The sequence below is a fragment of the Mastigoproctus giganteus genome, chromosome 11, assembly GCF_048544385.1.
Source record: "Mastigoproctus giganteus isolate SK-2022 chromosome 11, ASM4854438v1, whole genome shotgun sequence".
Lineage (NCBI taxonomy): Eukaryota > Metazoa > Arthropoda > Arachnida > Uropygi > Thelyphonidae > Mastigoproctus > Mastigoproctus giganteus.
Window position 1 is genome coordinate 25,608,810 of NC_143585.1, and position 24,240 is coordinate 25,633,049.

The following is a 24,240-nucleotide window of genomic DNA, read 5'->3' on the forward strand; positions in this document are numbered from 1 at the left end:
ACCACCAATTTGTGAATATTCAAAAACAATAAGAGATGAATGTCAAAGTTATGTCAAAATGAAAACAAAATACAATTTAGTTTACTGCTCACATCACTTTGTCTTTTCTTGGCAGGGAATATTCTAAGATCATTTCAGGTTATGATTACTGAGTACAGCACTATTCAGGGGATATACTAACAACAGCTGCTAAGACCACTTAAATATGAAATATACAAATAGTAAAATATCTATTTATCTGTATCAACATGGTTCACGATAAGGTTGTATTTAGGGGAGTGATGGTACAAGGATTTCAATGATACCTTTTTCCCACCTAGTTGATAGGTTAAACACCATTATTAAGTTTAAAACACATAGAGCAAAAAATACAACCTCGTAAAAAGCATGCTTGTAAGCATGATCATTTTAATAGTTTTCCCAACTAGCCTCAATTTTAATGACATAATTTTGTGCCATCCAAAACTGGTACTTACACATCAAAGCTATTTTCTTCAGCTGGCGACTGTTTTAATGCCTCTTCCACTACATAATTAGAATTAAGATATTTATTTACAGACAGTAATAAACATATTATTCTACATACTGATTAATATAACTGTTGGTAACATTAAAGTATAGTTATTTCACAACAGCAGTAATAGTAAAAATGGAACACATTAAAAAAAAATTTCTTACAAAATTAAAAATAAAGTCCCCTCCCCTTCAATTTCGTAAAAACACAAACCTTCAAAAATTATTTAACTGAAAGGATTGTAATATATTACAGTTATCTAGTGAGGTAATTTAATTATCAAGTCACTGATTTTGACATAACAAAAGAGTGGTTAATGAGTAGATCAAGGCTAAGTTGTTACAAAATGATTTGGACCAGTTGCATATTGCATAATGTGGTATATTCATACTATATGTGAATAATGTTACCATTTTTTATATAGGAAAAGTAGTAACAAGTTTAACACTATTAAGCATAGGGTCTTGCACAAGGGAAATAGAAGCTTATAACTTAGAGGGAGGTTAAAGATGATACAGGACAAAAAAAGATGAATTAGGGATTATGATGCAATCAGACATGAAATTTATCATGTAGTGTCAATAGGTGACCAGGAAGGCACATGGTATCCTTTATCAAACCTTTATAAGTAGGGACAAAATGTCTTTATTCCACTATATAAGACAACAGCGAAACCACTCTCCTCTGACCTTGAAATATTGTATTCTGATCTGAAGCCACACCTATAAAAAGACACAGGATATTCAGAGACAATCAAAGATGGGTAACCAGATTGGTGAGGAGCACTAATCATTGTTCCTATGAAGAACAACTTAGAAAGGTAGGCTGCAGAGCTTCACAACAAAGCACTTTGTTCAGGAGGGAGAGGGATTGAAGTGCTTAAGCCCTGAAGGAGTTGAGTAAAATGAATGAGAAGTATACAGTATTTTGTTTATATACTAGCAGCTAATGTTATAATAGCTGAAAGAACATAAATGAGTAATAACAGTACACACTGGCTCTCTCCCTTCAGGTACGAATTCCTTTGAATGACACTCTGGTTATAAAAAAACATGATCAGCATCATCTTGATCATGGACTTCTGTAAAAACTTTTTTGAGCCTTGGTGATCTTGAAGTCCACTGCTTGCTCTGATGCTTTGTCTCTGGATCATAGTGAAATAACCAACACTCATTTCCAGTGACAATACAATCAAGGAAATTAGGACTACCTTGACAAGTCTGAATGAAATCTTCGCATGCTGACACTTCATTGTTTCTCTATGAGGTACTCATCTGTGAGACTGTGCAGCACAAATTTTGCAAAGGCCTTCCTTCTGTGTTCTGCCCATTCTCACTTGAAATCAAAGAATTTAACGAATCATCTCCAAATTCATATCCAACTCATCAGCCATCATTATGAGCGTTGAACGACAATCTCTTGTCACAATTTTATGAACTTTTACAACTCTATCCTCATTTCGAGAGGTTCACCGATGTCAACTTCTTGAGTCACTCTCAACATCCTCATGTCCATCTTTGAACCACTTATATCTTTCAAACACACTTGGTATGACTTAACATTTCATCACCATAAATAGTTTTTAACATTTCATACATTTCTGCTGCAGATTTCCCAGTTTAAAGCAAAATTTTAATATTCTTCGTTGCTCCATTGTAAAATCTTGACATGGAACATTAAAACTACTAATGAGACTGGTTGTTACTTACAACCTACCAGCCTACTGGACAATCTGTACCACCATCTGTTGGAGGAAGTTTGAAGTACAACATAAGTGACAGGGTGGCCGAGTGGTTAAGGCGCCAGAACCTGCCGAACCAGCATTCGAATATATTACCAGAAGTGCAATACAGTAAAAGCCACAACACAATGACAGAGGTCTGGTCCACACTTGTTGTGGTCGTGGGTTCGAATCCCACCCCTGGCGTGACATTTATTATGCAAAATAATAATTTTGTAGGAGACTGGCAGAATTGCTTAACAAGTACAGGTCACTGTTGTAAAAAAGCGGTGAAATAGGGTTGAATTTGAAAGTGTCTGCAATTCTGCCCAGACACGATAGGAGGGAGTATATGATGAGAGCCTTGTCGATCAATTTCGGCCCTGGAAAGATTGTGCAAGGCTCAAGGGGTAGAATTTTTTTCAGCCTGGACTGTACTTGTTAACAAGAGAGATTGCTTCTACAGGGATGGGATACACTTAAATAGAAAGGGTGCAAGAATATTTGCTGATGCTATCGAGGCAGTGTTAGGTGGGTCGGAAAACTGCTAGCTTGGGGGGGGGATACAAAGACAAATAGATTAACAGTAGCCACTGGCAGAGGTGAAAGAGATTCTTGCATTGCTTCTATTGGAATGAGCAGAAGCCTGAAAAACAAGATTCACGATATTTCAGAGACTGCTGGGAGTCATTACGGTACAAGTAAACACACGGGTTGTGTTAGGGTAGCTAAGAATAGAAATAGGTGCATGTATACGTGCGTGTACACCAATGCTAGGAGTTTAGTAAATAAATTTGATGAATTTGAGGTTTGTTTGTTATTTGATTTTTAGGAGCATTAGCAACTAAGGCCATATTGCTCCGGAAAATGCGGTGGTCATTCCCTGACCTTTCCGCATCCTCCCTATTTGGTGGTGATGGGCTCGAACCCCGGTTTAATCAAGAAGCATGTGCTACGCACTGCTGCTCCTTCCCACCTGGCTACGGAGGCGCCGTGAATTTGAGGTATTGCTCAAAACATCAAAGGCAGATATTGTTGGGATATCAGAGACTTGGTGTCACACAGATATAAGGAATGCAGAACTGGAATTTGGGGAGTACAACGTCTACAGAAAGGATAGACTGGATAGGAAGGGAGGAGGGGTTATGCTATTAGTTAAGAAATACATAAAATCCAAGGAAGTGAAGCCAGTGGACATCGCTGGACGGTACAGTGTCGAGTCAGTTTGGTGTGATATAAGCATTGAGAGATCAAAATTGAGAGTAGGAGTGTGCTATAGTCCTAATGACTCTGATGAGTATAATAAGAAACTGTACAGGAAAATAGAGTGGGCCAATAAATCAGAGAGTCTTATAATGGGAGATTTTAATTTCCCAGGTATTGACTGGAATTTGGGGGCTGGTCACTCACACACTAGCAGGGCTTTTGTGGATTTATTGGATGATTGTTTTCTACATCAGCACGTTCGGGAGGCAACTAGAGGGAGGAATACTCTTGATTTGATTATCAGCAGTGACTCTTCATGCATTAAGAATCTGCAGATAAATGAACCACTAGGTGGCAGTGATCACAGTGTGCTGAAGTGGGATTTACTCAAAGAGGTAACTACCATTAGGGGTAAAGGGAAGGGTTATTGCTTTCGTAAAGGCGACTACGATGGACTGAGACAGTATTTAAATTCTATACAATGGGACCAACTGATGATGATACCAACAGCAAATGCAAAATGGGAAGCATTCAAAGAACTTATCTTGGAAGCTACTAGGCTTTACATACCAACTAAGAAATATTGTTCAAGATTTAGGCCTAAATGGATGTCAGATGAACTGATGAGGCATATGGCAGAGAAGAAACATGCATGGGAACATACAAATTAACACATGACACAGAAGCCTATGATAGATACAAGTTGATCTGTAACCAAGTTACAAAGGAGGTTAGGCAGGCGAAGGCAGATTACGAGAAATCTTTGGCAAGGGATGCAAAGAAAAACAGCAAAGAGTTCTTTACTTATGTAAACTCTAGAAGGACGGGGATGAATCAGATTGGTCCACTTGATATCGATGGGTCAACTGTTGATGATCCTGCTCAGGTAGCTAACAAACTGAATGAATATTTTGCATCGACATTCACACATGAGGAGTTATTCAGTGAGGGAAAAGCCAGAGGTGTATTCAACTCTAGCAGTAAGATAGAGAATCTTGTAATAACTGAGAGTAAAGTGGAGGAGAAATTGTTGAAGATAAACACAAGAAAGGCACCCGGGGTGGATGGGATCTATCCAGTTATATTAAAGGAGGCAGCAGAGGAAGTAAGCAAACCCTTAGCCATAATTATGAGAGCTTCCTTGGACTCAGGGGAGGCCACAGACTGGAGATGTGCAAATGTGACCCCAATTCACAAAGGAGGATCAAAGGCTGACACAAGTAATTATAGACCTGTGAGTTTAACTTCTGTTCCAGGAATATTAATGGAGGCACTAGTTAAAGAAGTACTGCAGGATCATTTAGACAAGACTTCAGTTATAGCTCGGACACAGCATGGTTTTGTTAAGGGGAAGTCTTGCCTGACCAATTTGATTGGATACTATGATGCAGTCACAAAGGAACTGGATGCAGGGAATAACTTTGATATTACATACTTGGATCTTAGAAAGGCTTTTGATACTGTTGCACATGGAAGACTGCTGCACAAATTGGTCCATTGTGACATTGGAGGCAAATTGCTGCTGTGGATAAAGGGGTGGCTGAGGGGGAGAAGACAGAGAGTGGTAATCAATGGACACTGCTCGTCATGGACTAATGTTATTAGTGGAGTCCCTCAGGGCTCAGTGTTGGGTCCATTATTGTTTTCTGTATTCATAAATGATATTGATGATGGTATATCAAGCTTAATGTCCAAGTTTGCAGACGATACAAAGGTAGGCAGGGTTGTCAAGGACACTACTGACACTATGCTGCTGCAACAGGATCTGGAAAGTTGAGCAGATGGGCTGAGAGGTGGCAAATGAAGTTTAACATTGACAAATGTAAAGTACTACACATGGGAAACAGCAACCCCAGAGCAACGTATCAACTCTGTGGTACTACACTGACAGTGGTAGAGAATGAAAGGGATCTGGGGGTGGTTGTGCAGGGAGATATGAAGTTCTCTGAGCAGTGCAGACAGGCTGCAAGAGTAGCTCATGGTTTATTGTCAAAGATATATAGGAATTTTTCTAGCAGGGATAAGGAGGTGATTATTCCCTTGTATAAGGCAATGGTCAGGCCACACCTAGAGTACTGTATACAGGTCTGGAGGCCTCATTTCAAGAAGGATGTAGAGCTGCTGGAACGAGTACAGAGAAGGGCAACAAGATTAGTGAATGGAACAAAGGGGTGCTCTTACGTAGAAATGCTTAAGTTTTGCAAATTACAGTGTCTGGAGACTAGGCACCAGCGAGGTGATCTGATAGAGGTGTACAAAGGGTACTAGGAAAGTTTTGCAATACAGCTTTGTTTATTTAATTTTTTCAAAATAATTTCCTCTACATTCAATACACCTCTCCATCCTCCAAAACCAATCTTTAAACCAGTTCTGCCAAGTTTCACTAGGGAGTAAAGCACACTCGTTGTCCCAAGCCCGTAGAAGGTCCTCATCACTGGACAACCGCCTCCCTTTTAGCTTCATTTTCACATGCGGGAACAGTGCAAAGTAGCAGGGAGCAAGGTCTGGGCTGTAGGGAGGGTGCTCGAGAAGTTTCAGTCCTGTCGTGGTCAAATATTCGGTGCAGGCTTTGGCGCGGTGAGCTGGAGCATTATCGTGATGGAGGTACCAGGTGTCCATTCTTGACTTTGGCCGCAGGTTCTTCATAGATCCAATGACTTTAGGCAGGCATTGTTCAGTATACCACTTAGCTGTGACTGTCTTCTGCGTGTCCAAAACGACACGTTCCACAATTCCACTCGATTTGAAAAATACAGATTGGGATTTTCTGACAATTACGGGTGTGTCGTCATCATCAAAGACCCAAACTTTGTTTTGAGCCTTGGTCGGCAGATCGTAATAGTACAACCAAGTCTCGTCACCTGTCACGATGTTGTTCACATACCGAGATTGTCCCTTATCAAACTTTTTTAACATCTCCCGGCACCAAGTCACACGTCGTGTCATCTGCTCTTCAGTCAGTTGATGCGGCACCCAGAGAGAACAAAGTTTCTTCACGTGCAAATGATCTTGTAGAATCGAACGAATTGCTGGTGCATTTAGGCCCAAAGTATCCTCTATCTGTTGGTAGGTCACTCGCCTGTTTTCGTCAAGCATTTTCCTCACAGCAGTAACGTTTTCCTCCGTAACTGACGTTTGTGGCCTTCCCGGCCTCTCAGAATCCTCCAGAGTGAAATTTCCCCTTTGGAATTCTCTATACCACCTGAATATCGTTGTACGATGTGGACAATCATCATCTAGTGCAAGAGTCATTTCTTCTAAGCACTGGTCTATGGTTAAACCATGCACGAAATTATACCGCAAAACTGTCCTTATCTCATTTCATGACCACAATGCCATCGCAAGCACTTTACACTCTCACTACTAATGAATAACTGAGCCCATCGACTTGGCGCGGCGGCTACTATGCACGTATGAACATGTTTCAACATGCAGCAACAAGCAGCTTCCTGTGATTCACTGTTGCGTCATATTGCAAAACTTTCCTAGTACCCTTTGTATAAAGCATTGAATGGTTTGAGCATGCTCAATGCTGATGGGATTCTTACTCTTGCTCAGAATAATCACCTGAGAGGGCATAAATTCAAATTGAGGAAAGACAGATGTAGGATAGACGTGCAGAAATTTGCCTTTAGCCAGCGAGTGGTTGGTTGGTGGAACAGACTTCCATCCCTTGTCGTGGAAGTTGATAGCCTAAATAAGTTTAAGGCTCAGCTGGACAGGTAGTTTGAACGAACAGAGGGGTGAAGTGGAAGTGTTTTTTTTTTTTTTTTTGGCTGATGCTGCATAAGCTTGCTTTCTTGCATCAAATGCCTCTACTAATGCTAATGCTAATAACTTCTGTTTATTTTCAAACTCATCGAACGTGCCAACAACAATCTGGGACCTTTACTGCCACACCTTGCAAGTTGCCTCTCAATGTAGCAAAAGTGGAGAATTTGGTAAAATTGAATGCAGAAATGGACAGCAACTTTTTGGTGATAGAAAAAAATGTATGAATCACTAGGAAAGTTTTTTAGCAGACATAAAAAGTCCACTTCTTTACACCACGTCACCATTCTAATACTAATAATTATCTTCTCAACTCTCAGACACGTATAATATTTTTTGCCATTTATAACGGTGTTGGAATAATTTCAGCATTCTATACAATGCTGTTTTACAACCCTTTCTGAGTAGACAGACATTGGAATGGTAAGAAATTGGTGAAATACTATATATGTACATACAAAGTTTCATTAAAAAGTTTGTTAAATGATATTATAATTCTTGAATGCATGAACATGCACACATTAAGTTTAACCTTCTCGCCATCTGCCAGTCTAACTGAAAGCTACTTTGAGTGAACACTCAAAGCGCTCAAAGAACACTCAGCTAGACTGGCAGTTTTTCTTATTTGTTGTGTGTACTGAAAATAATGAAATCTAAAAATGTGAGAACATTTAAAATTTGAAAGTATGCCATGAAAACACAAGTAATGTTTGTTACAGTTTATGAAGATGATGCTATGATGATAAAACAGCTTTCAAGTGGTTTCAAAGGTTTTGTGAGGGAATTTTTTTTTACTTGAACATGAAGAAAGAAGTGGCTGCACATTAATATCTGAAACTATCAAAACATCAATGAAGTCCAGAGCATCATTTGATTAAATCGCTGCCCCATGCTCATTTGAGAAATTGCTGAGAAGAAGTCTCATTTGATTTCATTCAAACCATTTTGACTGAGGATTTGAGCATGAGGTGAGAAAGCATGAAGTCTGTTCTGCACATTCTCACTTGAAATCAAAGACAGCATCGAGTCTGTTTCAGGTAAGCTGTGCAAGATCCTGCATTTTCAACAAAAACTATAACAGGTAATTCAGCACCCACATAACAGTGATTTACAATTCATTTTGAGTAGAAAAACACTGGAATATCTAGGTGACATTCAAACATACTGGATATATGAATATGACCCAGAGACCAAAGTTCAAAGCTCTCAATATGGAAAGCATCATTACCAAGGCAAAAAAAAAAAAAAAAAAAAAAAAATAGATGCAGAATTCAGAATCACACATGAAGAACATGCTGCTTGTATTTTTGGATAATGAGTGGATGGTGTTATCAGAATTCATTCAGCAAATTGTTACTGTTAATGCAACCTACTTCCACGAAGTTTTAAAAGAATTAAGAGATGTAATCTGCTGTAAGCAATCCAAAATATGAAATTAAATGGTTGGCTCCTTCACTGACATGCTGTGCCACACATCACTTACTGTCCAGCAACCAAAACATTTCCATTGTTCTGCACCCACCTTATTTGCCTGATTTGGAATCATGTAATTTTTGGCTATTCCCAAAATTAAAACAGGAAAATGATTTCAGTTGATTCAAGAAATTCAATCAAACAAAGCAGTCTGCATAAAGGCATTCATAACAGAAGATATCCAAAAATGTTTAATATTTATGCTTTCCAAAACAAAACAAAAATGTTTTGTTTGGGCAGGCATGATGGAACCATATGATTTTCCATGAGATTATATTGAAAAATAATGTAAACATTTATCATTGAATAAAATTAATTTTTTTTCAACATTCACTGAACTTTTTGATCACTCCTTGTAAATTAAACTATTTAAATATAAACTTTATTTCACTCAGTCTTCAGCACAAGAATCTTTGTGTTTGTGACTAGAAACAAAATAATTCAAATTAATTACATCACAAGAATTTCTTTTTAGTATAGATATATTAAGTACAAGTAATTGTTATTTTAAAGTACAGTACATCAAAATATCAAAATACAGATAAATGTTAATTTTTTTTGAAACAATTTGCAAAGTACTTCCATTCAGACTGATTCTCAGTCTCAGAAAACTAAGTTGAAATCAGTCTTAGAAATAAAAATCCAAATGTGAATGTTGAGTGTTTCATTGCTGTTCTTTTTGTCACCAGGGGAGCTGCATGTTTCCCTTCAATCACATGACTCTCCTCTCACAGGCTCTGATATTCTTCACAGCCACAGGTGCTGTCTACCTCTCATGCTCCTTTACATATGGCCAGACTCCGATATCTAGCTCCCAAGATGCTTTGCACGGGATTCTCCCATGATGCTCTGCACTGGTTGAACTTATTTTTTTATTTTAAATTTTGCTAATGGACAGTGCTAGTGTTTTTTTTTTCATTAAAATAATTTGGTGGGATTTGAACTTGGGTCTCTGAACTTAAAGGCAAGTGCCTTAACCATTGATCTACCTAGATATTTACTTACAAGACTGCAAAACTAGTATTAGAATGCAACTAGAACTCAATTTTTTTTAAATTACCAAATGCATAAAGACTTCCCATTAACAAACCCATGCTGTGTCTAAACTATAACTGCAGTCTTGTCTAGATGATCCTGCATCTCCTCCTTAACCACTGACTCCATTATTTTCCCTGGAACAGAAGTTAGACTAACAGGTGCATAATTACACTTGTCACCCTTTGATACCCCTTTGTGAATTGGATCACATTGGCACAGCTCCAGTCCATGGGGGCCTCCCCTGAGTCCAAGGAAGCTTTCATAATTATTTTGAAAAAGCCTCACAGTGTGTGGCTTTTTATTTATTTTTTTTTTAATTATTTTTAACCAACAAATTAATGAGCAGAATTATTTCATTTATTTTAATTATTTGAACACAATTTTTTTTTAATTAATGGTATTTAGTAACAAATTATTTTTAAAGTGCTTAATGAGCATTATTTATTTGAACAGAATTTTAAAATTAATTAGTGTTACTATTTGAACACTTGTTTTTCATTTATCTTACACCAATTATGCAACCAACCCTTTTTCACGGAGAAATTATAAAGTTAAATGAAACAATTTCCACACCATGGTTAAAGCATTAGCAGAGGCATATGATGCAAGAAAGCAAGCTTATATAGCATCAGGCAAAGAAAACCCCTTCTCATTTCACCCATCCATTCACTCCAAATGTTTGTCTAATTCTGCCTTGAACTTATTTAAGTTGCTGACCTCCACTACACCAGGTGGAAGTTTGTTCGAACTAACAACCACCCGCTGGCTAAAGGCAAATTTCCACACATCTATCCTACATCTGTCTTTCCTCAATTTGAATTTATGCCCTCTCAGGTGATTATTCTGAGCAAGAGGAAGAATCCCATCAGCATTGAGCCTGCTCAATCCATTCAAGGCCTTATACACCTCAATCAGATCACCTTGCAGGTACCTAGTCTCCAGATGCTGCAATTTGCAGAACTTAAGCCTTTCTTTAGAACTTAGGCTTTTTTTTTTTTGGCTGATGCTGTATAAGCTTGCTTTCTAGCATCATATGCCTTTACTAATGCTTTCTTAGTAAGGCAAACCTTTGTTCCACATTGATCTCGTTGCCCTTCTCTGTACTCGTACCAGCAGCTCTACATCTTTCCTAAAATGAGGCCTCCAGACCTGTATACAGTACTCAAGGTTTGTCCTAACCATTTCCTTATACAAGGGAACAATCACCCCCTTATTCCTGCTAGCAAAAACACCATGTCTACTCTTGCAGGCTTTTTGTACTGCTCAGAAAACATCATATCTAACTGCACAATTACCACAGGTCCTTTTCATTCTCCACTACCCTGAGTGTATTACTATCCAGTTGGTACATTACTCTGGGATTACTCCGACCCATATGAAATACTTTACATCTGTCAATGTTAAACTTCAGTTGCCACCTCTCAGACCATCTGCTCAACTTTTCAGATCCTGTTTCAGTAGCACACTATCATTATTGTCATTAACAAGCCTGCTAACTTTCGTATCGTCTGCAAACTTAGACATTAACCCTGATATACCATCATCAATATCACTGATAAATACTGAAAACAACAATGGACCCAGCACCAAACCCTGGGGGACTCTGCTAATAACATTACTCCATGAAGAGCAGCATCCATTGATAACCACTCTCTGTCTTCTCCCACTCAACCATCCTTTTATCCATTGTAGCAACTTGCCCTTAATGCCATACTACTCCAATTTGTACAGTAGTCTTCCATGTGCCACAGTATCAAAATCTTTCCTAAAATCCAAGTATGTGACATCAAAATTATTCTTTGCATCCAGTTCCTTTGTGACCACAACAGAGTATCCAATCAAATTTGTCAGACAAGACTTCCCATTAACAAACCCATGCTGTGCCTATACTATAACTGCAGTCTTGTCTAGATGATCCTGCATCGCTTCCTTAACCAGTGACTCCATTATTTTCCCTGGAACAGAAATTAGACTAACAGGTGTATAATTACATGTGTCACCCTTTGATCCCCCTTTGTGAATTGGGATCTCATTTGCACATCTGCAGTCCATAGGGACCTCTCCTGAGTCTAAGGAGGCTTTCATAATTATGGCTAAGGGTTTGCTTACTTCCTTTGCTGCCTCCTTTAATGTAACTGGATAGATCCCATCCACCCCAGTCACCTTCCTTATATTTAACTTCAACAATTTTTCCTCCACTATGCTCTCAGTTATTACAAAATCAGATAGCTTCCTGTTAGAGTTTGATAAACTTCTGGCATTCCTTGAATAACTCCTCATGTGTGAATGTAGATGCAAAATATTCATTCAGTTTATCAGCTAAATGAGCATTATCATCAATAGTCAACCCATCTATGTTAAGTGAACCAATCTGATTCATCCCCTTCCTTTTAGAGTTTATATAAGTAAAGAACTCTGCTGTTTTTCTTTTCATCCTTTGCCAAAGATTTCTCATAACCTGGCTTCACCTGCCTAACCTCCTTTGTGACTTGATTACAGACAAGTTTATATCTGCCATAGGCTTCTGTGTCACCTGATAATTTATATGCATCCCATGCATTTCTCTTCTCTGCCATGAGCCTCATTAATTCATCTGACATCCATTTAGGCCTAAACATTGAACAGTATTTCTTAGTTGGTATGAAAAGCCTAGTACCCTCCAACATTATATCCCTGAAGGCTTCCCATTTAGAATTTATCATTGGTAACATCATCAGTTGATCCCACTGTATATAATTTAAAAACTTTGTGACCACTGTAGTCACCTTTACGAAAGCAAAAACCCTTACCTCTGATGGTAGTTACATCTTTAAGTAAATCCCATATCAGTACAAGTGATCACTGCCACCTAGTGGTTCCTTTATCTGCAGATTCTTAATGCATGAAGAATCACTGCTTACAAATATTCATTTCTTAAAACTATAACGTACCTGCAAGTTATTAATATTACGTGAAATTATAAAATTTGAAATTAATTTCAATTAGACGAATTTTAAATTCTAAAGAGAAATTAAAAAGTTAAAGGAAATTTCCCAAGAGTTTGAAACCCATGTGTAAAAATTATAAGGTAAACATTGTAACTTCCAAGCAATAATTATAACATTCTTATTATTCTGATTAAAATTCTAAAATCTGCATTAAAGACAGCTTTAACGAATGAAAGTCTTTTATTTGAATTCTAAAAAGACAATATCAACATATGGCCTAAGGAATAAATTCTGCAAACAAAGGATTATCCTATGAGTTGCAATGCAACTTAATAAAGTAAATATAATAAAGCATATATATAAAACTTAATACAGCATAAGCCATTAGGGCTTTAGGAATAAATTCATACAAAAATGCTATTTCTTTAAAAGTTATATATTTTGAGAAAACTCTTGGGTATATGAAGTTCATTCTCTTGCAAAGTACAAAGAACATAATGCAGTCAAAAGTAAGTGTAGTCATTTACTAGGATATATATGTTTAAAATTTAACTAACAGAAAAAATAAACACACCAAAACAAAAAATATTAACATGTATTTTTTTCTAACTTACCAGATGTGACTTTTTTTTGTTCTGAAAAGGGATTTCCCGATACTGAAAGTATGAAATTATCCTCGTTACAGTCATCATCATCATCATCATCCCCCAGTTCTATCACAGATTTTCTTTCCTCTTCATCTGCATGCTCTGAATTACTGTCATGAGTATTACTGACAACTATTTTCTGGACTGGATCACCAAAAAGTTTCCATTTCAAGCTGCTAGGTAAAACTGTTTCATCTAAATCTACCTTGGAACTCTCTTCTTCCTTTATTTTTTCAGCACCTACTAATAATGATGGAGATCCAAGATGTTTATTGTGTAATGACTGCAAGTGACTAAATTTTTTCTTTTTGTTTGCTAAAGAATGTGGTGAAAGGCAAAGTTCATCAGGGAATCCCTCAACTTTAGTAATATTGTTTAAATTAGCAACACACTCCATATTTTCAGAGCTAAAGTTTGCATCTGGTAATGTTGTTTGCTTCAGCTTTACTCGTTTTCTTCTTCCACTGGAAAGCTCAATTTCTAACCGAACATTTTTCAGTAACTGAGGCAAAGACTGAGAGTTTGAAGAGGATTTGTATTTTTCAAAATGAAAGCTTTTAGCATTAGATTTTGATAAAAGAGTTTCACTTATTGAATGGTGTTTATCACGAATCACAGATGAATGTGATGGAGAATTTTTAAACTCTGCTAAGAGTGATGGTGATGAACCTTGGAAAAAAGTACTGTCAACTTTTGAAATGTTTTTATCAGTAGTCAATTTTCCATGTTCAGTATTCACTTGGTCTCCAACAGAACCTGACACAAATTTATTTAATATATTTTTCTGTTTAGGGATTTCATTTGACATGGCACAAGGAGATATATTTTCCTTTGTCTTAGTTTTGCATTTTTCTGACATACTGCATTCAAAAACATCATCTAAATCCTGATTTTCATCTTCATTTATTCCTGTAGAAAGCATGGAACATTCTAAAGTCTCAGGAACTTCCACAGTTTCCAACCATTCTTGGACCTTACGTGTTTGTTGTTGCTTCCATTTTGATTTAATATGAACAACTTCAGGACTTTCTTCAACAATTATATCTGTTTGTTCATTTGATGCATCCAGCTCTACTGGTTCTGTTTCAGGGACAATGATGTGAGCTTCCCTGTTAGGAAAATGACAGTGATTTAAACGACTGGGATTCCTTTCTAAATTTTTCCTCGATTCTTTTTTCTTTTTAGGAGATAAGATACAAGATTCCTGAAATGCTTTATCAAAAGACTGGTTCTGTGCATTTGAGACTGGTTTATGAACACCAAAAAAATCATCATCTGCCAATCTATCAATTTCATCTGATCCCAAATTACTGTAAATGTTATCTTTCCTAAAATAAATATACAAACATTAGTAAGGAACACTTTCTAACATTTGGTAAAATGTTTGAGAACAGCTTGAATTTGAATTGTTAAGTAAAAGATATATATAATAATCTTTAAAATTACAGAAAATTAGAACATTACTTAGACCAATTATGAAGTACATATACATACATGTATATGTATGCCCCCCTTTTTATTTTATTTTATTATGAAAGATTCCATTTCCAATTATTTTAAACGCTATTCAAATATATGTATAATAACACACATATATATATATATATATATATATATATACACACACACACACACACACACACACACACACACACACACGTTTAATTGTAGATTGTTACCAATTATTGGTGTTTTTCATATAACTATTAGTGTTCATACAAATTTGTAATCAAGTTAACCTAGTTTGTTTATCTTCATTCCATATGGCCTATACATTTTGAGTTAAGATAAAAAGTATAATGCTAAATGATAATGATTTTTCATAACATTTTACTAATGAAAACATTTTATCTGTAGCAAGATAATTATTAAATCTTAATTTCTGTATAAATTTATATAATAATATTAAATCTTAAAGACTGTACAAATTTATATAATAATATAACGTACTGCACTACACCACATGGCCATCAATCCCCCTACTTCATCGGGGGCTTTGAGTGGATTGACAGCCCTTTTCGACGTAATGCCTCATACTTACTCGTTTCTGTCTGTACCTATACCAGTTTTGCTATTTTAGTTTATATTTTCAGGTTCATTTTCTTAAATTTTTTTTTTTTTTAAATTAAATATTATTTATTTTCCTAATTTCTTCTATTTTTAGGTTAATTTTCTTAAATTTTTTAATTAATACTTAATTTTTATTTATTTAAATATTACTAGTTTATTTTTTATTATCGGATTATATTGTAATACTACTACTTACATAGTGTTGTATATAGAATACTTACTCGTTGGGCTTTGTGTACTCTATCACAGTTTGCTGAAGAAATTGATAAAAAATAAACTAGTAATATTTAAATAAATAAAAATTAAGTATTAATTAAAAAATTTAAGAAAATTAACCTAAAAATAGAAGAAATTAGGCAAATAAATAATATTTAATTAAAAAAAAAAAAAATTTAAGAAAATATAAACTAAAATAGCAAAACTGGTATAGGTACAGACAGAAACGAGTAAGTATGAGGCATTACTTCGAAAAGGGCTGTCAATCCACTCAAAGCCCCCGATGAAGTAGGGGATTAACGGCCACATGGTGTAATGCAGTACGTTATATTATTATATAAATTTATACAGAAATTAAGATTTAATAATTATCTTGCTACAGATAAAATGTTTTTATTAGTAAAATGTTATGAAAAATCATTATCATTTAGCATTATACTTTTTATCTTAACTCAAAATGTATAGGCCATATGGAATGAAGATAACCAAACTAGGTTAACTTGATTACAAATTTGTATGAACACTAATACTTATATGAAAAACACCAATAATCGGTAACAATCTACAATTAAACGAATATATACCGGCGCGTATAATGTACAATTGGCAAAAATACAATGGCATTAACGCAGCACAGAAGAACTCACAAATCTAAAAGAATACATACATCAAAACGTAATAACCACATTATATATAGTACACACACATGCTGCTAAAATACATACAAATATAACTTTTTTTTTTTTTTATGAAGACCCCAAACACAAGAGATATTAGAACCTATAGCACTTAGTATCTTAGATATCTTAATATGTATATTTCAAGAATATGTTTAACTATAATAAAGCTCAAAGAACTAGAGAAAGTTAGACAAAGATAGTTAGAGAAAGACATTATGTGATGGTTTTCCATGGAATCTAGACTATTAACTAAATCATTATACATTAAGGCAGCGTTTCCCAAACTTTTTTAGTCACAGAACACTTTTCATCTCACAATATATTTACGGAACACTTATGAAACACATTTAGCAAGAGCCGAAGAACTGTTTGCTAATATTATTTTATTACATACAGTGCACTGTGCATCAGGAGCATCTTTATTTCCAACACATGTAAAGCCAAAATTCAAATAACTGTCATCATACTTTCGCTTTGATCTTTTATTAGTTGGTTCCCGTTTTTTCACTTCGGATTTTTTGCGGAACAAAAGGCTGCGATTGTTCATCCTCACTTTGAAGTGTTGAAAATACTGTGTTCATTTTCATCGAACACAGTTGCAATACTAGAAGTACTCGCTTCTCCTTTTAAAGTTCCTTTTTTCAACCACAAATCCATGGTCATTTATTTTAATAATAATATTTCAAAATAATGATAATTATCAAAAAAAATTTATACAAGGAAGTGAGTTTAGTTATGATATCGATTCGCTTTCTCCTCTCCTTCAACCCCCTGTACTCCAGGCTAAATCGCATACGAATGGCATATTAGATCACTACATTGCTACTTTTCGTAGATGTCATTACCTCTACGGATAAAGTGAAGTGTTTCGTGGTCTATTTGATTAAAAAAAATGTTAAAAATAATAATGATACAAAAGTAGTGTACCCCACAAATATACAAAATTTATTTATTTTATTATTACTATTTTTTTAATTATTAATTAAAGTTTTTCACAGAACACTTGTTCACATCTCACAGAACATTAGTGTTCCGCAAAACACAGTTTGGGAAATGCTACATTAAGGTAACGCTTCAGGAACCTTGCCAGAACCCATCCTCAGACCATACATAGGCTCTTGCCAGCCTCTTGCTTGCAGAAAGAGAACATGGAGTCAGAATTGAGACATTTGGAAAGCAGGAGGCCAGGCAACAGCCTATGTATGGTCTGAGGATGAGTTCTAGCAAGGTTCCTGAAACATTGCCTTAATGTATAGTGATTTAGTTAATAACTAAATAAACTATCTTAATATTCACGTGGTGTAAGAGTGGTCATTATAGAAATCTAGGTTCAAAGAACCATCATAATAAAATGGCTTAATGAAGAGATTCCTAACCCAATATAAAATTACAAAAATACTGACATCCTGGATTAAATAATTAATAACAATGAAAATAAATGAACAAAATTCAGTCAATACAATAGCACTGATCCCTATAATGTGCACAGAATGACAGTCACTAGTATTAAGCTAAAATGTTAACCCATACTGCTGGATTTCAAGGTGTACATCATATCAACTGAATATAGTTGCAAGAAGTAGAGTGGGTTCAAAGGTTGCTAACCACTAAAATTGATTTTTGTAGACAAAAATTAACAGGCATGTTTATATAATATAAAAATTGTTTCAAAGTGATGGAAGGTGGTAGTGATCACTACCTCAAATAGATAATAGATGTATATTACTACAGAAGGCAGCTGAAATGCAGTGGTGGGAAGTGACTCATTCATGAGTATTAATAAATGCCTCATAAATGTAGCATCCAATATGTGTAAAAAAGACATGATTAAACAAAGCTACTCCAGTACATTTTTATCATTTTCTAAACCCCAATTCAGCTCTGTCAAATTCTGATTTTGACTAAATTCTTTTCAAAATTTAGTCAAAATCAGAATGTACGTACCACAGAACCTCATAAATGTAGCATCCTCGGGATCTAGCACATGTTGGATTTTTGAAGCTATTCGTTTGGCTTAAGTATTAAAAGATAATTTGTTAATTTTATTAGATAATACAATAGCACTGATCCCTATAATGTGCACAGAATGACAGTCACTAGTATTAAGCTAAAATGTTAACCCATACTGCTGGATTGCTCTAGTAGGTAACATGCTTGCCTAAGAAATAAAGGTTGCAGGTTTGAATGCTGCCTCTGGTATGAGTATGCGATGGTCCAATATTTTTTAATGTGAAGTACAAATAGTGCAATTTGATTTCAGCAATCGAATCACTTTAACCAAATACATGCCACTGTACTGCTAAGTACTATGCTGTGAAATAGTATTGAATATCTTGCAAAATTAATCATTTCATATGTTGCAAAAACAATGACATGCATTCTAGTAAATACAGTAATACCTCACATGGTGCAGCTTCAATCAGTATGGGATTCACTATAGTGCATTGTGTGGTATGTAAATGATTGAAATTAGAAGAGAAACTAGAAACTTAAAATCACCAAATGCCATGAAGAAGGCACTTTGTTTGCCAAACTCGCATGAGACAAAGAAATAAATGAATTATCTATAATTGTAAAAGAAAAGAATCAGTACAAGGAGTATGGAATAACTACCAATGCTTTTGCCTTAAAAACAATCATAAAGAAAAGGAGCTCTCTAATGGTAAATATGGAACATCTGCTATCGACAGGGATAGAAGATTGCAATCAGAAGTGAATTCCATTAAGTCAAATGGAAATTCAAACGAAAGCTACAAGTCTTTTCAACATACTTAAAGAAAATGTAACGGAAGAAAGTTACGGAGAAAAGGCAACTGATGAAACATTTTCAGCAATTCGTGGTTGGTTCTTTCGTTTTAAAAAAAGCTCAGGGATTCATAATGTCCATATTGTAGGCGAAAGTGCAAGTGCAAACAAAGATGATGCTGAAAAATTTCCTAAAGAATTTATAGAAATTATTGAAAAAGGTGGGTACAATTATAACCAAATATTTAATGTTGATGAAACGGGTTTGTTTTGGAAAAAATACCTTCTAGAACTTTTCTATCAGAAAATGAAAAAACTCAACCAGGTTACGAGTCATCAAAAGATCGTCCTAAATGCATCTGGAGATTTTAGATCAAGAACGGGCATATGAGGAAGCAGAAGAAAGTCCAGAGCATAACAAAGGAGCTAGTAAAGTGTGAGAAAAAGAATTTCCCATACAAGGACTTGAAAAAATGTTTAGGGCAGTAGAAACTGCTTCAGACTTAATTATGAATCATGATCCAGACAGAGTGTAGCAATGATGTCCAACGAGCATTAGAAGATGCCATTCAATGTTACCGAGAACTCCACAAAGAAAGAAGAAAAACAAAATGGTGCAACTTAGATTAGATTGATTTTTCTTTAATGGTAAAATTTTCTAGCTTTCATTTTTTAAAAATAAAATTGTCATTGTTTTCCTTTTTTCGAAATAAAGTTTATCAATTAATTTCATTCTTAGTCTACCTCATTACTATTTGTATTTATTATTTTTCTAACTAATCATGCATAATTATTTCTACTATAAAAAAATCCTTACGATACCCACATATCATTATTTTTTCCATTAAAACTGTTCCCCATTTAGTGCTGATTCAGTGAGTGCAATATCTTTTTCAAATGCATTAACCACACTGTGTGAGGTATTGCTGTATGTAAAACAGACATAAATTGGTGTTTGGAAATTATCATTGAAACATAATGCATAAAAAAATGCCTGCAGTGTTTTTGTTTTTTTTATGTCTAACCTATTTCCCCTCCTGTCCTTGTACAGTCAATCACCATTGGAGAAACATTCCAAAAATGTCAGATTTTTGAGGTAAGCATTAACATTAGTAGAGGCATACAATGCAAGAAAGCAAGCTTATGCAGCATCACCTAAAAAAACTCCCTCCTATTTCATCCCTCCATTCGTTCCAAATGCCTGTCCAGCTCAGCCTTAAATTTATTTCGGCTATTAGCTTCCACAACAAGAGATGGAAGCCTGTTCCACCAATCAACTACCCGCTGGCCAAAGGCAAATTTCCAAACATCTATTCTACAACTATCTTTCCTCAATTTGAAACAGTGGCCCCTTAGGTTCTTAGTCTGAGCAAGATGAAGAATCCCATCAACATTCAACTTGCTCAACCCATTCAAGGCCTTATTCACCTCAATCAGATCACCTCTCAGGTGCCTCCTCTCCACGCGCTGCAATTTGCAGAACTTAAGCCTTTCTTGGTAAGAGCACCCCTTTGTTCCCCTCACCAATCTTGTTGCCCTTTATTCGTTCTAGCAACTCTGCATCCTTCCTAAAATGAGACCTCCAGACCTGTACACAGTACTCTAGGTGTGACCTGACCATTGCCTTGTATAACAGGATTATCACCTCCCTTTCCCTGCTAGCAAAATTCCATTATATCATTGACAAGATTCCATGATCTGCCCTGGCAGCCCATCTGCACTGCTCACCAAACTTCATATTTGGCTGAACAATTACACCAAGTCTTTTTCACTTTCCACTTCCCTGAGTGTAGTACCACCCAGTTGGCAAGTTTCTCTTCGGTTATTGTTACCCATATGCAGTGCTTTGCATTTGTAAATGTTAAACTCCAGTTGCCACTTCTCAGCCCATTTTCCCAACTTATCTAGATCCAGTTGGAGTAGCATACCATCATTACTGTTGTTAACAACCCTGCCAACCTTTGTATCATCTGCAAATTTGGACATTAAACCTGATATACCTTCATCAATATCATTGATAAATATACAAAACAACAATGGACCCAACACCGAACCCTGGGGAACTCCACTAATAACATTTGTCCACAATGAGCAGTGTCCATTGATTACCACTCTCTCTTGTCTCACACTCAACCAACCCTTTATTCATTGTAGCAGCTTACCCTTGATGCCATACCTCTCCAATTTGTACAGCAGTCTTCCATGTATAACAGTATCAAAAGCTTTCCTGAAATCCAAGTATATGATATCAAAATTATTTTTGGCATTCAGTTCCTTTGTGACCACATCACAGTAAGCAATCAAAGTGGTCAGACAAGACCTCCCTTTCACAAACCCATGCTGTGTCTTAACTATTACTGCAGTCTTGTCTAGATGATCCCATTATTTGATTCCATTATTTTCTCCGTAACACAAGTTAAACTAACAGGTCTAGTTACTTGTGTCACCTTTTGAACCTCCTTTGTGAATTGGTGATACATTTGCACACTTCCAGTCCATGGGGACCTCCTCTGAGTCCAAGAAAGCTCTCATAATTATGGCTAAGGGTTTGCTTACTTCCTTACTTCCTTTGCTGCCTCCTTTAATATAACTGGATAGATCCCATCCACCCCAGGTGCCTTCCTTATGTTTAACTTCAACAATTTCTCCTCTACTTTGATCTCAGTTATTACAAAATCACTTAGCTCCCTGTTAGCGTTTGATAAACTTCTAGCACTCCCCTCTTTGAATAACTCCTCATGTGTGAATGTAGATGCGCAATCCTCATTCAGTTTATCAGCTACCTGAGCATGATCATTAATAGTCAACCCATCTATGTTAAGTGGTCCAATCTGATTCATCCCTTTCCTTCTAGAGTTTACATAAGTAAAGAACTCCTTGCTGTTTTCAAAGATTTCTCATAATCTGCCTTCGCCTGCCTAACCTCCTTTGTGACTCGACTACAGACTAGTTTATACCTGCCATAAGCTTCTGTGTTGCCTGATACTTTATATGCATCCCATACATTCTTCTTCTTCTCTGCCACTAGACTCATTAATTCATCTGACATCCATTTAGGCCTAAACCTTGAACAGTATTTCTTAGGTGGAATAAAAAGCCTAGTAGCCTCCAATATTAAGTCCATGAAGGCTTCCCATTTAGAATTCACTGTTGGTAACATCATCAATACCAATTCCACCTCTGCTGAAATTCCTCTCCAAAACTCCCAATTTGCTCCTACTGATGACCTTTCCATAATTTCCATCACAAGACAGCAACTGATATATGCTATTAACTCCCTGCGACCATCTAGTACCGCAGGCCGTGATAAGATACCTCATTTCATAAATAAATGCCTTAGCCCCTATATCCTAGATGCATTACTCTCAATCTACAACTCTATTCTTTCCACACGAGTTTTCCCTGCTCAGTGGAATGAATACTCTGTGAGGCCACTGCCTAAGGTCAAAGCACCAACAAGCCTAAAAGATTTCAGACCAATTTCAACTTCTTCCACCTTCCTCAAACTTCTAGAAAAGGTACCCCTTCCAGCATTAAACAAACAGCTGATGCCACAGAAGCCGAAACAGTTCCATTTCGCAGTCGAAAATAGATCCACCATAACAAACCTCATGGCTGCACAGACATCAATTCTTCAAGCCTTCGAAATTAATCTGAATTAGCTATAGTATACGCTGACATTGAAGCTGCTTTTGACAGCCTAGACGTCACAGCCCTTCTCAGACTCCTGCAATTCTTCTTCAGGATTAATGGAAACCTACTAGCTTTCCTCACCGCCTTATTGAAGAATAGAAGTGTCCACCTCACTTTGAAAAAAACCCACTTTACAAGAAAAATTAATGCAGGAGTCCCACAAGGTGGTGTCCTGTCTGGCCTTCTCTTCTCAGCGATTCTGATTCCTTTCGTGAGTCATCGTGATGATGCTCTAATATATGCCGACAATATAAAGTTTCTTACCTTAATCCCACCGTCTGCAAACCCAATGGAAATTACGTCTTCCATCACAGAGAACTTGACCACTCTTTCAACTTACTTGAAGATGTTTGGATTAAACCTTAACCCATCAAAATCTGCAATAATGACTTACTCATTGAAACAGCAACCAACAATAATTCAACCTTCAGTTTTAGGTACTCTAATTCCAGTGGTTACCTGCCATAAAGATCTCGGGGTCTATTTTGATCCGAAGCTGAAATTTAATGATCACACAGAATACCTCCGGAAGCATTTTAACACCCTATGCTGGAAAGCGAAACAACACTTACTTCATTCCAACGATGCCGCAACCACTACCAGATATCTTCAAGCCACTGTTTATCCGGCTATTTTATACGCTGCTGAAATTTGGGCATCTGCGTCGCCTTTACATCAAAAACCGGTGTTCTCGTGTGAATACTGGACCCTGAAATGGGCCACAAATAAACATCGCCGACCCCCTCAATTGAGAACAACTGACATGGCTGAGCAGCTAAATGTACCCAGGCTCCCGAGGTTAATTGACAGCAGGCGTTTAATGACTTCAGTAAAAATGTACACAGGAGTAATAAACGCCCCAAACATCTGGGATTTCTGTCAGTGGCACAATCCTACGCCATCCTTGAGGTCAGAGCCCACAGTAATCCTGAAATACAACCGGTTGAAACTGTGTAGTCGGTTCCTACATGCCCAAAATTCAGGCACTGCTCCGTCTTGGAGTCGACCTTCAGAAATTAGCTACCGACTACAAATACCGTCACATGCTCCTCGAGTGGATTCCATCTGCGGAACTGGGATAATTTCCTCCATATGACGTTTAGTCCTCATTTTTCATTATTATAATTTACATGTTTGTAACTCATCATTTCCAAGTAACGGTTTTGCCAATTAATTTCATTTATAATGTAAAACTCCTGGCTATGTCGCCGTGTTGAGTATTATTGTCTAGTACATGTCCTGTACTTATTAGCAATAAAGAATTTATTTATTTATTTATTTATTTATCAGTTGATCCCACTGTACACAATTTAAAAACTCTCTGAGACCTCTGTAGTCACCTTTACAAAAGCAAAAGCCCTTCCCTTTAGCCTTGATAGTAGTTACATCTTTAAATAATTCCCACATCAATACATTGTCATCACTGCAGATTCTTAATGCATGAAGAATCACTACTGATAATCAAATCAAGAGTATTACTCCCTCTGGTTGCCTCTCGAACATGCTGCTGTAGAAAACAGTAATCCAATAAATCCACAAA

General features: G+C 36.3%; 1 protein-coding gene across 1 annotated transcript in view; it reads right to left on the minus strand.

The window, feature by feature from the left end:
• LOC150077816 (uncharacterized) overlaps positions 1-24,240 on the minus strand; it is a 95,909-nt gene that overhangs the window by 19,492 nt on the left and 52,177 nt on the right. The window contains exons 6-7 of the mRNA XM_090384370.1: positions 13,264-14,624; positions 477-525 (exon numbers count right to left, since the gene is read on the minus strand). Of these exons, the coding sequence (XP_090240496.1) occupies positions 477-525; positions 13,264-14,624 (1,410 nt within the window). The remainder of the gene's footprint in view (positions 1-476; positions 526-13,263; positions 14,625-24,240) is intronic.